The sequence below is a fragment of the Rhinopithecus roxellana genome, chromosome 11 (assembly GCF_007565055.1).
Source record: "Rhinopithecus roxellana isolate Shanxi Qingling chromosome 11, ASM756505v1, whole genome shotgun sequence".
Classification (NCBI taxonomy): domain Eukaryota; kingdom Metazoa; phylum Chordata; class Mammalia; order Primates; family Cercopithecidae; genus Rhinopithecus; species Rhinopithecus roxellana.
This window is the reverse complement of record NC_044559.1, coordinates 133,617,288-133,632,938: the sequence shown is the minus strand read 5'-3', so window position 1 is coordinate 133,632,938 and position 15,651 is coordinate 133,617,288. Positions and strand designations below refer to the sequence as shown.

The following is a 15,651-nucleotide window of genomic DNA, read 5'->3' as shown; positions in this document are numbered from 1 at the left end:
TGCTTGCCCCAAGATGCCATTAGGCCCCATTTCTCAGATTTCTTGGTCTCCAGCTAATATACACCCTCCCCTAATCTGGTCACAGGTACTTTCTCTGGAGAAAAAAGAGAATCTCTTCCTTAAACCCAAAGACTTGCTGCCCAGCCTGTGGCGGTGGTGTGGTAGGATAGGCAGGGTATACCTGTGAGTAGCCAGGCCATTGCCAGGCTCTTCCTGGAGTCACAGCATGCTAAAGCCTCTGTAGATGATGTGGTTTCGCCTCCCCACTAAACCACCAGGAAAATCAAGGCCCAGAAAGGTGAAGTGGCTGCCCTAAGGTCACAACTAGTTCTATCCCCTCACTGGGAAGATGAGCAGAGCACTGTCTCTGGCCCTTGGGGCTCAGGGTAGGACAGAGCTCTTCTGTGCTCCAGGTAGCCTTCTGACCTCTTCGAGAAGGGGAGGGGAGGGTGCTGGCTTCCCATCCTCTCAGGCTGCTGCAAGACTGGAGTAGCATAGGACAGCCTCTCCAGGCAAAGAGGGCTCTTCTCTCCCTCTCTTCCCAGGCTTGGAGTCTCGCTGGGTGTTCAAGAGCCCATCACTCTGCTGACACTACTCCAGTTAGAAGCCGGGGTGGAGGGGAGGTCAGGGAAAGGCCCACCCTTCCATTCTCAAACCCCAATTGTTGTTGTTGTTGTTATATGTTTTGTTTTGTTTTTAGTCACTTTATCTGGCAGAGGACCCAAACCCCAATTATGAAATCCATCCTGACCCACTTTTGGGTTCTTCTCACACACCCACACTTACCCACAGACATTGGCGCAGCACATCCCCACACTCACGCTGGTTTAGGTGTGTGGGGTAGGAAGCAGGGAGGGGTGGTCAGGAGGGAGCCCCTTTGTGGCTACTTGCTACTTGCCTTTTTGGTGTTCCTAAACACATGAGACTCATACGTAGCCAGCAGGTAACAATATCCCTGGACCAGACCCCAGGATCATGATGAAGTCCCTGGCATACAGGAAGTGCTCAGATCTGCAGTAAATGAGTGACAGTGAACGTGCAGTAACGTCTTTCTCACAGGGACAGGCATGGTGTGGGCCAGCCCCAGAAATGAGGGCCCGTCTGGTGGTTTTTCCATGGGGGAGGAGCACAGTACCTGCCCTGGAAGCCCTCCAGCCCCTTGACAAGGTGCCTTCAGGCTTATGCGTCCCTTTTAGTTTCCTAGTCTGAAACCGAAGCTCAGAGGGGTTATGTGATGTGCCGGGTATCCTGGGGCCAGTAAGTGGCAGAGTCCAAACATGCACCCAGGCCAGAGCTGTCCCAGCACACTGCACCCCGGCGCCTCCTGGGTGGAGAGCTGCCTCTGGAATGTTGCTAGGCCTGGGTGGGGAGCAGGCTATGGGAAGGCTGCTGGAGACACTGGGGGCTTTGGCCCACCTTCCTAGGAGGTGACACTCCTACTCAGGGCATCCTTGAAGACTCAGAGGACACGAGCCAGGGTAGACTTTGTTCTTCAGGGTAGACCCTTCCTTCTCACTTTTGCTAAGGGTGAGCCCTAGAATTCCCTGAAAAGCAAAATTAAGTGAGATGACTTGGATTCAAATCTCAGCTCTGCTACTTACTAGCTATTTGACCTTTGGGTAAGTTACTTCTGTGTGCCTCAGTTTCTACAACCATAAAATGGTAGTCTGTAAAGTAACAATAACTATCTCCCAGGTCCTCGACAGGCACAAGAGACCACTCAAATTAAAGTGTTTTCCATAGGGACTGGCAGACATGAGTGCTCACTACACCAGAGACTCAACTTATATGAACTGTGTGCCTCCTGGGTGCCAAGCACTGTGCAAGACACTCATAAATATAATGAAAACTTCGTAGAAGTGGAGTACAAAGTAGAGAAGAACCAAGAAGAAAGAGAACAGTCAGTTCTTCATAGCCAAGCTCTGTGGAGCCTGCCCTGAAGAATGCTGTGTAATGGACCTGTCTCCTCCAAGTGTCCATCCCTCTAGGCCCTAGATGCTTTGTTCCAAAGACCTGCATTAAATTCCACCCAGTTGTGCAGGGAGTGAATTGGGAGGTAGGAGCATCGGGCAGCAGGACTTGGAAAAGCCCAGGACTGCCCAGGGCAGGGCATGGCTAGATCTGTGGGCCAGGGAGCCAGGTGGAGTCCACAACCTCCCTGCTCCTCTGCCAGAATCCCCTCCTCCCTGGCAGTCGGGCACCCAGCATTAGAAGAGATCTACCCAGGCGCAGGCTGTGAAAGCCCTGAGCCCACTGGAGGGGAGGATTACTCAACTGGTAAATCCTGCCTTCCCTATAATCCTGGTGCTCAGAGAAAGATGCTAAGCTGCGCTCCCTCTCAACCAGCTCTGGCCAATTCCAAAGTGGAGCAACTCCTCAAGTTTTCTTGCTCTTCATTCTCCTGATCCTTTCAACATGATTCCTTCAACTTCCCCCTTCAGTTCTGTCCACATCATTTAATGAGGCATTTCCCTCCCAATCCTGTTGCCTGAGAGTATCCCACTCCTCCTGTTTGCCTCCACCCTACTAGGGCAAATGAGGGGCCCTGTACCATTTTGAGGTTATGAACAAAGTCCCAGTTCAACCTTGCAACCCCTTAAGGGGTTCAAATGAAATTCCCATCTCTCCTTTGAGGAACCAAGGAGCATATTTTCCAAAGAGCTGGCCTAATGGAAATATAAAGCCCATTGCTACTGGGCCCAGTTAGAGTGCCTGCAGCCCTTAGGCAGGAAGTAGGGCTTCTTCTGGCAGAAGAGGGATACGTTTCTAGTGCTGGTGGGGACCCTGCATGCTGTCTGTGCACTGCACAACTTCAGGGGGCGCCATTTCTATTGTGACACCCCTAGAGTTATGCAATGCAGTGGTTCTGAGCTAGCAGCCTCCTTCCTGCCTTTCTGCAGAGGCTGTCAACAGATCCCCAGGGCCAGGCCCTCCTGCCCAGCCTTCTTTGTCCTACTTCTCTCCCTGACCCTGTCCTCCTGCAGCCAGAACTACCTTCAATGGGGTTTTAGAGGACATCTGCCCTACAAAAGCCTGAGGCTACCAAAATCAACACACGCCTAAAGCTTTCCCATAAATCTTGTATGTGCAAGTCCTGAAGACTTTCAAATCTAGTGCCCTTCTTCTGATGAGCATGGGAGGAAGGGGGAAGTGGTTGGCACCAATACAGGGAGACAGGTGGGCAGCCCAGTGCCATGGGGTCAAGCAGTAAGTCATTTATTCTCACCCACTGAGCTGGCTATTAGAAGCAGGTGGAAGAAGGGAGGTGGGGAGGAGGAATCTTTTATTTTAAACCTTTCCTATTCTGATTAAGCATTTCTTTTCCCCTCTGACCTTCACTGGTCTCATTTTGGCAGATCAAACAGCCAGTGAGTCGGAGGGAGGCCCAGGCCAGTGACACATAGATTCCGGATGGGCCGGCCTGCTGCCACCCCCTCGCTGCTGTGGCCGGGCTGCTGCCCAGGAGGCGGCAGGAGACTGCGGCTCATCTGCGCCAGGCCTGCAGGTACCTCGGGAAGGCCTCGCGGGGCTTCAGGCTCCTGCGGCTGGACAGGTCGCAAGTGGGGCGAAGGCGGAGATCAGCAGCCCATGGGGGCCCGGCCACTCAGCCTGGAGACCTGGCTACCCGTGGTTCCTGCTGTCCTCTGTGAATTACAACCTGCCAGTTTGACTTTGGGGAGAAACAGTCACTTGTCTGACGGTAACAAAAAGATCCAAATCTCTGCCTCTTCCCATTACTTGGCTGGACAGCCAATGAAGCAAGTGTGCTTTAAACAAATTTCCAAGGAACTTGTGGATGCACGCAGTTTAAGAGAAAACCGGAGAGGTCATGGTGTGGCCTGCGTTGTACTGGGTGGGTCCGACGAGGGAATCTGGGGAAGGAGGAGTAAGCACCGGGGTCCTAGAAGTTTTCTGGGGTCAGGGCGATGGTGAGCACCAGGTCGCCAGGAGCTGCCGGCGTCGCCTCTGGCGCATCCGGGCCCATCCCCCACAGCATCCACAACGATCTCGGGGTCCAGCCACACCCTCCGCCCGCCCTGCCTCACCCCTGCTTCCCCAGCCCACAACCCAGCCCGGCCCGGAGGAAGGAGCCGGCCCCGCCGGGCCGCCGCCTGCGACTTCCCCTCTGATCCACAGGTGCCGGTAAACAAAAGTGCCGCAGCCGTCCCCCCGCCCCCACCCCACGGAGTTCGGCCCAAGGTTACGCCAGGGTTCGGGCGGCGCTCGCCGGGGGCCCCCAGACCCAGCTGCTGGGCTCTCCCGGGCTTCTCAAGCCCACCGGGTCCAGAGCCTTCCTGCGGCTCCGAGCTGCTCCCCTCGCTCCCAGCTGGGTTCCCCCCTGAAAGACTGGTCCAGGAAAACCCTCCTGGGTCCTCGCGCGCCCTTCTGCACGGGAACCCCAGCCCACCCCCGTACAGACACGCCTTCCACCATCTCGCCTAGGAAGGCTGCTGGGACCCCAGACCCAGAGCCCTGGCCACACTCCCGTCCCCTGCTGCCCCCTCCCGCAAAGCCCACGGTGGGAACAGAGGGCACCGCGCGAGCCGATGCCACCCTCACTGCCGGCCCCACCCAGACCTGCCGGTGCTGCAGTGCCCCGTTTGTGCAGCCTGCAGCATCCCCGTGGCTGGGACAGGCCCGGGGGCGGCTCGCACAACGCAGCGGGGAAGCGGATCGGGGTCCAGCCATAGCCAGAGCCCGGGTTCCCCCGGCCCCGCACCCCTTCCCGCTCCCGGCCCGCAGGGGCGACCCCGGAGAGCGCGCCCCCGGAACATCGGGCGGGTGTGGGGCTGAGGGTCCCGGGGCTGGGGGGTCCCAGAGCCGCCGGCCAGGGCCACGGGGACAGGGGAGGGGCGCCAGGCTGTGACCCCCCGTACTGTTTACTCTCCGTGTAATTAGCCGGCCGGGCGGTGAAGCCTTGGGCTGCGACGTGCGGCGGCCACTCCCGCAGACCCTGGAGCTCACTCCCCTAACCCGCAACCCCGGGCCTCTGCCCGGGCGGCCCTGCGGACTCACGTCTCGGAAGCGGTTCCAGTGCTTGATCTTGCCGCTGTACTGCGAGATGGACGACAGCCATTGCTCGTCCTCCATGAAATTGCCGGGGGTCTCGCCCTCCTTGAGACCCTTGGCGTCACCTTCGGCCAGGGCTGCCGCGGTCAGGAGCAACAGCGGCAGCACCAGCCGCCCGCAGCCCGGGGCGCGCATCGTGGTCCGGGTTCTACTGGGGGTCTTGACTTCTGCAGTATTTTAATGTCCTTCCTCCCACCCCGCTGCTGGTGAAGAACACGCGGCTGTCCTCAGCCCTCCTCCCGCAGTCTGCGTCCGGTGACTGGCGGAGAGTGGGTCGCGGCTGAAATGTGACCTGGTTAGGAGATGCACTTCTCTGAAAAAGCCCAGCACTGGACGCGGAGAGGGAGAGAGAATCAGAGAGGCTGCGCCAGCAGGGGCTGTAACTGTAGCATCAGCATCACGTTTGACATCATCATACCTGGTTTAAAAAAAAAAAAAGGAGTGGGTAGATTTCAAAGCGAAGCGCTCTCTGGATGAGAGCGCCAAACGCCAGCCAGCCGCAGCGGGGCCCAGCCCAGCCTGGCACACAGGGAGTTGCAGACCAAGAAATCAGAATCCCGAAATGTCCCTGAGCTCCCTCCAAGGATGGAGAGCAAGAAGGGCCCCAGGATCTCCCCGGGGAAGATGGGATGGGGGAAAGGGCGCAAAACTCTCCGGTTACAAAGCCAGCCAGGCTCAGGTGTCGGAAAGGGAATTTGGCCAGACACCGTTTTTCTCCCCTTGCCTCCCACCCGCAGGGGCCTGCGCCACAACCCTGACAGCTGGCTTCCTGGAGTTATGGCTCTACCGTAATGGGTGGCTTCGTTAAAACAAAAGCCGTATAACAACTGCCTGCTCAGAACCATTGCTCCCCAGCGGCACCGCGTTGCGCAAAGCAAGGCCTGAGCACTGAGTGGCTGGTGAAACAGAGGCAGATGTCTTCCTCCCCAAGCAGCTGTTTAGGGGCTGTCACCCTTTTTGTTAGCTCTTCCTAGAACAACCCTAAAAGGCAAATGTCTGACCATTTCATCTGCCTTGGAGGCTGCAAATTTGGAAAAGGCATATTTGCTTACGGTTTTTTGACTTCAAGTTAGTTTGAATAAGCCACTGGGGAAGCTGGAACGTGGGCGGGGGGGTTGGGTGCTGGTTTTGTTTAAGGTGTTTTGTTGAAACTGTGACCCTCCTTATTGGTTGTAGATTTAAATGTTGACATACCAGCGGGGAAGGTTGGAGGCCGGCCACAGTCCCAAGATCACAGCAGAAATGAGGAGAGGTTTACATTACAAATACATTAAAGAGGAAACATCATCTAATGGGACAAAACATAGTTAGTGAACTTTTGTGACCCAAGGCCTAGACTGTTTTTAAAAAGACTTAGCTGCTGTGATCTAAAAAATAAAATTTTAAAAGGCAATGAAAAACATGATCTTAATCAGTAGGAAAAAACATAGCTTACAAGGTTCCTCGTCACCTGAATCTGGCCTGTCTGGGAACTCTGAATGCCTCAGTGGCTCAGGCTGGAGTCTCGTTGGGAAAACAGAAAACAATAGCTCCCTTTCCGTGTTTTCTTGTTTCCTTTGCTGTTGGATTTAGTGGTGGTGCTGCAGTGAGGCCCTGGCCATTGACGTCTTCATCTCACAGTAATAAAGCATTCTTCCTGGGTGTGTCCTCGCACTGTACAGTGGGAGAGCACGGCTTGCTGTCATGGAGACTGGGGGACAGAATCCCACTTACTGGCTAGATTCTTGAGCAATTACCTATTTTCTAACTAAAATTAATGGTAATACCACCATTAAAATTGCTGTAAAGTGCAAGCAAAATTACATACTAAGTGTCTGGGCATAATAGGCATTTTTTAAAAAGTTAGTCTTCCCTCTGGTTGGGAAGAAAAGGCTACGGCGTCCCATAGTTCTGAAAATTTATGAAAATTTGCCATCTTTTCCACCATCTCAATCCTACAATCCTAGTATGTGTGTGTGTGTGTGTGTGTGTGTGCGCGCGCGCGTGTGTTTTAGCAAAGCTAACTATATATCTCTAAGGCACTTAGGAGATAGGTACCAGATACCACAGCTCTACCATTCCTGTGCTATCTTAGGGGCTTCCAGAGTTACCAAAGTTGCTAAATGAAGAGTTTGGAAAGGTGCTGTCAAGATGCCCATCAATATGACAATAGCTGTCTCCAGACTCTGAGGGTTAAAATGGCTCCCACAGTCCCAGGTAGCTTCTCCAGTGGGACTCGCCTTCTGTAGCACCTTCAAGCTGGGTCAATACTAGTCCTGTGTCGAAAGCTAATCAACAACATTCCAGTCGCATTAGTGAAGCCAATAGTAATGCTATTTAGGAAGAAGAACCCAAATTTCCAGATGACTGATGTAAAACTTGTAGGAAACAGCCAATAGTTTTAGTTTACAAGGAAGAAAAAAAGGGCCACGTGTGCTGATTCATACCTGTAATCCCAGCACTTTAGGAGGACTAGAGGCAGGAGGATGGCTTGAGCCTAGGAGTTCCAGACCAGCGTAGGCAACATAGCAAGACCCTATCTCTATTCAAAATTTAAAAAATGAGCCAGGTTGCACATGCCTGTGGTCCCAGATACTCGGAGGCTAAGGCGAAAGGATTGTTTTGAGCCTGGAAGCTAAGGCTGCACTGGGCTAGGATCGTGTCACTGTACTCCAGCTGGAGAAACAGAGCGAGACTCTTTCTCAAAAGAAAACAGAAAAGAAAAAGAAAAGGTTTTCCTTTCTTTTTTTTTTAGACGGAGTCTTGCTCTGTCGCCCAGGCCGGAGTGCAGTGGTGCGATCTCAGTTCATCGCAACCTCCACCTCCCAAGTTCAAGCGATTCTCCTGCCTCAGCCTCCTGAGTACCTGGGATTACAGGTGCCCGCCACCATGCTCAGCTAATTTTTGTGTTTTTAGTAGAAACGGCGTTTCACCATGTTGGCCAAGCTGGTCTTGAACTCCTGGCTTCAGGTGATCCGCCCTCCTCGGTCTCCCAAAGTGCTGGGATTACAGGCATGAGCCACCAGACCCAGCTTGGTCTTCCTAATGTTTGAAAGAATTACTGGCAGGTCAGCCTTTTCAAGACAATGGCCCCAAACACGAGGAGCTGCTAGGTATATGTGCTAAGTGGTACATATATTTTACACATTTTTCTGTTTGCACTTAATATTTAGCAATTCTAAAACGGAGAAGAGAAACCTTAGTTTCCTAATAAGAAACCCAAATGGAATACATCTTTTTTTTTTTTTTTTTTTTTTTTTTTTTGAGACGGAGTTTCGCTCTTGTTGCCCTGGCTGGAGTGCAATGGCACGATCTCGGCTCACTGCAACCTCTGCCTCCCAGGTTCCAAAGCAAATCTCCTGCCTCAGCCTCCTGTGTAGCTGGGATTACAGGCATGCAGCACCACACCCGGCTCATTTTGTATTTTAGTAGAGATGGGGTTTCTCCATGTTGGTCTGGCTGGTCTCAAACTCCTGATCTCATGTGATCCATCCGCCTTAGCCTCCCAAAGTGCTGGAATTACCGGCGTGAGCCACCGTGCCTGGCCTGAATACATCTTAAAACCCATTTAATTCCATTTCTAGATGACCCCACAAGCACAAAAAGATAAATGCACAAAGATAATTGCTCATAATAGCCCATCCTGGAAACCAATTCAATGCCCATTAGCCATTAAAGGATAAAACATACCTATAACAGACTACTGGTCCAGATATTAAAAATAATGATGTAGATCTGTATCTATTAAAGACCAGTGTGATCCACTATTTTGCTGGGTGAGAAAAGCTCATTATATAGATCATATCTAATAGGATCCCATTTGGAAGTACAGTATAGTGTAGCCATTCTCAAACTTTCTGGCATCAGGAGCGCTTAACACTGAGAAATTATTGAGGACCCCAAAGAACTTTTGTTTAGGTGACTTATATATATAGTGATATTTACTGTATTTGAAAATCAAAGAATTAAAATTTTTTTACTTTAAAATAAATGTAACCATTTCATATTAACAGAATATTTTATGAAAAACAACAGTCTCTACCCCTCCCCCAAATTAGTAAGACAGTGGCACTGTTTTACAGTTTTACAAATCTCTTTAGCGTCTGGCTCAGAGGAAGACAAGAGTCTCACATAAGCTTCCGCATTACAGCAAGCGTATCCGTCGCTGGGGCTGCCGTAACAAAGTACCACAGACTGGGTGGCTTCAACAATAGACAATTATTTTCTCACAGTTCTGGAGGCTCAGAGTTCAAGATCAAACTGTTGGTAGGTCTGGTTTCTCTGAGCCCTCTCTTCTTGGCCTGCAGGATGGCCGCCTTCTTGCTGTGTCCTCGTTTCCTCTGTGCACACACTAGTCTGGTGTCTCTGTGTGTCCAAATTCCCTCTTTTTGTAAAGACACCATACAGACTGGATTAGGGCTGACCCTAACAGCCTCATTTTAACCTAATCACCCCACTAAAAGCCCAATCCCCAAATAAACAGTCACATTCTGAGTAACTAGGAGTTAGAGCTTCAACATGTAGATTTTGGGTGGTCATGACTCAGCAGCAGGTATAAATGAAAATAGCTAGTAAGAGCACAGTAGAAGCACTAGCAGCAAACTGAGTTAATCTCTGAAAACACATACATTTATACCCTACACCTATCAATTTACAATATTCTAGAAAACAAAAGTACACACGCACACATTCTACTAACCGTCAGAGTGATGTCACCATATCACAGAGCCTCTGGAAAACTCCACTGAACACTCGTGAGAGAATGAGTTTAAAAGGCACATAGCACCTTAGTATTCTTACGAAGACAGTTTGGACCTCCTCATAGACATCCCCTAAAAGGTTCCTGGGGACTCCTAGAAGTCCAAAGTCCACACTTTGAGAGCTACTGGTACAATCTATATGACTTAAGGCAATTTTTTTTTTTTTGTTTTTGAGACAGGGTCTTACTGTCACCCAGGCTGGAGTGCAGTGATGTGATCATAGCTCACTACAGCCTTGCCCTCCTGGGCTCAACTGATCCCACCTCAGCTTCTGAAGTAGCTGGGACTACAGTCACATGCCACTATGCCTGGCTAATTTTCTTTTGTACTTTTATTTTGGTAGAGACAGGGTTTCACCATGTTGCCCAGCCTGGTCTTGAACTCCTGGGCTTAAGCAATCCTCTTGCCTCCCAAAGTGCTGGGATTACAGGTGTGAGCCACTGCCCCCAACTTTAAGGAAAACTTCTTAACCTTGTTAAGCCTCAGTTTGTAAAATGGGGACAATATTACCTACTTAAGTGGGCTATTGTAAAGACTGAATTAATGTACAAAAAATAACATATGTGAGCACTCCACTAATATTAGTTATTATTTGTGAACAAATTTCTTAACTTCTCATATTTTATATATGTCTAAATGTATAGGGAGTAGTTACCTCTGGAAGCTAAAATTTATTTTTATTTATTATTTTTTTTGTAGAGACGGGGTCTCGCTAGTTTGCCGACGCTGGTCTTGAATTCCTGGCCTCAAGCAAACCTCTGGTTTCAGCCTCCGATTTAGATTGAAGTATAACACACACTGACAAAAGCACAAAGCATAAACTTGGTTATTTTTCATAAAGTAAACTTGTTTTCATTTAAAAGGACATTTTACCAAAAAAAAAAGAAAAAAAAGATGTTAATAAAAACCATAATGGCAGCCACTTTCCTCACTTCTAGCAGCATAGGCTTGAACATTCATCCTCCCTATGGTATCAAGATGGAAGTTGACAGGTGTTCCACTGACTCAACTCAATACACCTCCAGTGCCACTGGGTTCCCTTGAGCTCCAGGACAGTGAGTTCCAGCACAGTGCAAGGGAAAACAGGAACTAAATCTGAATTACTATGATGCTGGATTCTACTCAATGCCCAGTTTTGGAAACTCTAGAGCTCGCTTTAAAAATAATCATTACAAGAAACATTTATAATGTGTCTAAAATAAAAATTACTCTCCATAACAAAGTTCCATGTAAAAATTACTCTCCATAACAAAGTTCCATGTATAACAACACAAATTCTGTGAAGTAGCAAGTGAGAGATTTTTTCCCCTCTTCCTCTTAGAGGAAATGAGGGTGAAGTCAGTGCCTCAAAAGCTGGCCGGAGCAGTTAGGTACAATGAATGTAGAATGAATTACAAAACAGTAATATGAAGGAAGGTTTGATTGTAAGCACAGCAGCAGCAAATCCTCCAACATTTACCCCATTATCATTTGGTGAGAGGGGGCCTGAATCTAGAAAAATTCTTTTCTAACCCTAACTCTAACCCTATTACTGTTGTTGCTCTCTACCATTTTGCTTTTTCATAAAAGTTCTACATCAAAACTGTTACTCCCTCTTCCACCACAGCCCTGAAAACTGTATTTCCTTAGAGCTACACTGTCCTCCAAATTGGAATACAGACCTCATGAAAGAACATTTTATGTCTGCCCACCACAGCACACGAAAAAAAGGAATTTTTTAAAATTTAAATTTAAAAAACTTTCCAATTCTACCAATATCTACCAACTTACAAAACTCTAGAGAACACAGAAATACACAAACACGCATTCCATTAACCACTAGAGTGATGATGCTGTCGTGTCACAGAGCCTGTGGAAAATCTCACCGTATAACTTGTGAGAGAAAGAGGGAAAAAGGCAAACAACTTGAGAAGAATTACTTAACAAGATATAGGGAAGAGTAATCACTAAATTCTCAATAACACAATTTCCAATTCTATTTAGAATTTGGTATTCGGGCCCAGTGTGGTGGCTCACACCAGTAATCCTAACACTTTGGGAGGCCAAGGCAGGAAGATGGCTTGAGCCCAGCAGTTCGAGATCAGCCTGGGCAACACAGAGACCCCATCTCTGCAATTTTTTTTTTTTTTTAAGTAGCCAGGCATGGTGTGGCACACCTGTAGTCCTGGCTGCTTGGTAGGCTGAGGCGGGAGGATAGCTTGAGCCCAAGAGGTCAAGGCTGCAGTGAGCTGTGATTGCGCCACTGCACTTCAGACTGGGTGACAGAGTGAGACCTTGTCTCAAAAAAAAAAAAAAAAAATTTGGTATTCAATATATAAAGCTAAATTTTCCAAAGACAAAAAACTTAAAAAAAAATTCCTACAAATGTTAGTCATAAGTCTCAGACACCCAAAAGAAGTGGCATTTACTTCCTGGCTGAGGTTGCCTAATGGCTTGTCAGAAAGAAACCAACGAGACAGAGGCACACCAAGAGGAGATGGGGCATTAACTCCACAGTCAGCTTCAGAATTCAGCACTGTCCCTGGAGCACTCATTCCCAAGTGCCATCTAACAACAATCTGAGGTGAGGTAACATCTCAATTTATATAGAAAATGAATATCCGTAGAAAGAGGAGGCCTGGGGGAAAAAATCAACCTTGCGCCGGGCACGGTGGCTCACGCCTGCAATCCCAGCCCTTTGGGAGGCCGAGATGGGCGGATCACGAGGTCAGGAGATCGAGACCATCCTGGCTAACACGGTAAAACCCCGTCTCTACTAAAAATACACACACAACAAGAAATTAGCTGGGCGTGGTGGCGGCTACTTGGGAGGCTGAGGCAGGAAAATGGCATGAACCCAGGAGGTGGAGCTTGTAGCGAGCTGAGATCACGCCACTGCACTCCATCCTGGGCGACAAAGCGACTCTGTCTCAAAAAAAAAAAAAAAAAATCAACCTTGCAGGTACTAATATGTAAGTCCTCCATGAATGACACAGCTATGCTGGTAAATAAGTGAGGGCAACATTGTATTCCAACACAGGAAGGGGGTCAAATTCAAACTATGTGATTATACTAACAGAAAAACCGTTAAACATTTTATTCACAAGTGATTTGTGCAGTCCCAATAATAAATCTCAGTGTTAGACACAGTCCTCACAATGTAGCGACTTAACACAGAGTTCAGAAGTGGACTTAAAGAATAGAAAGAAAGTAAGAATCAAGGTAAGAATAAGGAAGGAGAAGGAGGAGAGGGCATGGAAGGAGAAGGAGGAGAGGGCGTGGAGGGAGGAAGAATGTGAGGAGGGAGGAGTGGGAGGCTGGGGCTCCCCAGCATTCCCCTCTCTCTCTGGTGAGGGAGGAGAGAGTGCCTCCTGTGGCTGACATTCTTCCAGGGAACTCTGCACAGTCCTGCTGATATCATCAGTTTCTTTTGCTGTTGCCTTGAAAAGTAAACAAAAAAGGGCTACAACACTGCAACTCCATCAGGGGCATGGGAAGATGAGGGTGGGGATGGGGTGAAGGAACAGGAATCCAACAAATATAAAGAGGACAAACTTTGGTAGGAAAATGATAGATCAAGCAAAGTAAAAGGCAAAAAACTTTAATAGTTATTTTGCTAAAGATAAAACTCTGGGTGGTAAAGGAATTAAAGGCAGAGTCTCAAAGAGATATTTGCACACCCTTGTCTGTATTAGCACTACTCCCAATGGTCAACAGGAAGTAAGCCAAGTGCTCACTGATAGAGAAACAGAGTGTGGTACACAAATGTAACAGAACATTCCATTATACGTATAATACAGGAAGGAAATCCTGTCACCTGACACAACATGGATGAACCTTAAGGACATTATGCTAAGTGAAATAAGCCAGTCACAAAAAGACAAGTCACTCTATGATTCCACTTATATGAGATACTGAGAATAGTCAAAACCAGAGAGACAGAAAGCAGAATGGTGGCTGCAGGGGCTGGGAGGAGTGGGAATTACTGTTTAACGGGTACAGTTTCCATTTTACAAGCTGAGAAGCCTATGTAGATTGACGGTAGCGACGGCCGCACAGCAATATGAACGTATTAACAGTTAATGTTACTGAACTGTGCACTTAAAAATGGTGAAGACAGTATGTTTTATGAGTATTTTACCACAATTTAAAAATTAAAAGAAAAAAAAAACAGAACACACTAAGGGTTATAGGCACAAATTCTCCTTATGCCCACCACCATCTCGGCTGGTAGTGTGATGGCTGTAGACACCATTAGAGGCAATGGTGAATCTATGTGGCACCACCCAGGAAAGTCACCATCCAAATGTCCACATCTCTGCTTGGCAATTAAAACGAAGACACTTTTCTTCAGCACCTGGTGAGGATGTTCAGTTTCTAGTGCTTTCCAAGATCTACCTCAGGAGAAGTCAATTTGTCCACAGGAAGCGTAGTTTCCAAAGCTGTCTATGGTGAACCTCTGAGAGATATGAATTGAATTCAGCTTCAGGGAGCCAAAGTAGAAGTTCTCAAACAACTAAAAAGGAAGAATAAAAACCCAGAATGAATATTTACAGTATAGATGAAAGTATTAAACATCAGATTCTCTTGTAAAAACACCAAATCACAAAATCCCAACAAACCTCTCATGCTTTTTCTTTTCAGTGTTTACTCTGAATAATGATCCAGGAGAGAAGGGATGGGGGTGGGAGTGAGAACAGAACAGCCAGCTCTTCTCTCTGATTAATTCTAAAGTCTCCCCTAACAAATGCACCAGAGAAAGAGGTTCTGAAAAGTCAAATCTGATATTCATCTATTGACCAGATAGGACCAAGAATTTGTAGCAAATGCACCATGGCCACACCCTGACTCACAGAGCCTGACCAGGCTGCTTCTGACTTCCAGTGACTGACCATGCAGGGATCCCGGCTTTGTTGCACCAGGGTTAAATTTGACATAACATATGCCTAATCAACGCCATTTGTTAGGAGCGCTGACTAAAATAAATAGAAGATAAGGCTCTTGACTCACAAGTGATTTAGACAAGCCACTGAGGGGCGCAGAACATGCACACACACACAGAACAACCCGAGGGACACTTTTACTTGCCAACAGAACAAGTACAAGTGATTACTTATCAAATACCTTTATTAGACTTGGATTCAAGCCAGCAACCTAAAATAAACACTTTTTACTATGATCCTGTACTTTATAAAAGGTGTCAAGTGTGTCAGAGGGAGGGATGAACCATACATACTTCAAGAGGGACTGGACTTTGTGATTACCACATTTATAAGGCAGAACCCAAAATGACATCAGAATTCATCCCAGGAAAATGCAGCCATACTGCCTGAATAAGGACTGTCAAAGAGTCAAGCATGTACCTTCCTCTGTTAGGATGTAGGAATTGTTCTCTCTTAAAATGTCAGTACAATCCCAAGAAAGCCTTTGCTTGTTTTTTAGAGATAGGGTCTCTCGCTGTTGCCCAGGCTGGAGTGCCTTGGATTGCAGTAGTGCAATCATGGCTCACTGTAGCCTCAACTCCTGAACTCAGGCAATCCTCCCATCTCAGCCTCCCAAAGCACGGAGATTACAGGCATTAGCCACCACACCTGGTCCCAAGAAAGCCTTGCGATACACATCCCCAACGATGCTTGAGGGGACCTTTGCACATGGGCAAGTGACTGTCTTTTCACTTATTTTTATATAACCTCCACACATGGACCTTGGCCACCATTGCTTTTCCTCTTCCTGCAATTAATGGCCTAGCAAAACGCCTGAGGGTTCATTAAAGGTTAACTTTATAAAGTCCAGTAAATATTGATTCTTCAACATGACATCAACTTGACCCCAAAGATCTATTTAGAGGCTGTGTGCTGCATCG

The 15,651-nt window shown here is 48.1% G+C and overlaps 2 protein-coding genes across 6 annotated transcripts in view; both read right to left on the bottom strand.

Annotated features, from left to right (window-relative positions):
* SPOCK2 (SPARC (osteonectin), cwcv and kazal like domains proteoglycan 2) overlaps positions 1-5,968 on the bottom strand; it is a 29,657-nt gene extending 23,689 nt beyond the window's left edge. The window contains exons 1-2 of one of the 2 annotated variants that reach the window (XM_010373055.2): positions 5,858-5,968; positions 5,017-5,488 (exon numbers count right to left, since the gene is read on the bottom strand). In XM_010373055.2, the coding sequence (XP_010371357.1) occupies positions 5,017-5,205 (189 nt within the window). In that variant the 5' untranslated portion in view covers positions 5,206-5,488; positions 5,858-5,968. The remainder of the gene's footprint in view (positions 1-5,016; positions 5,489-5,857) is intronic. The other variant, XM_010373054.2, reaches the window with a different exon arrangement.
* A 7,400-nt stretch (positions 5,969-13,368) lies between these two features.
* The window catches only part of ASCC1 (activating signal cointegrator 1 complex subunit 1), a 118,860-nt gene continuing 116,577 nt past the window's right edge, over positions 13,369-15,651 (bottom strand). For 2 of the 4 annotated variants that reach the window (XM_010373058.2, XM_030940433.1), the window contains exon 10: positions 13,369-14,304. In XM_010373058.2, the coding sequence (XP_010371360.1) occupies positions 14,188-14,304 (117 nt within the window). In that variant the 3' untranslated portion in view covers positions 13,369-14,187. The remainder of the gene's footprint in view (positions 14,305-15,651) is intronic. The other 2 variants (XM_010373059.2, XM_030940434.1) reach the window with 2 other exon arrangements.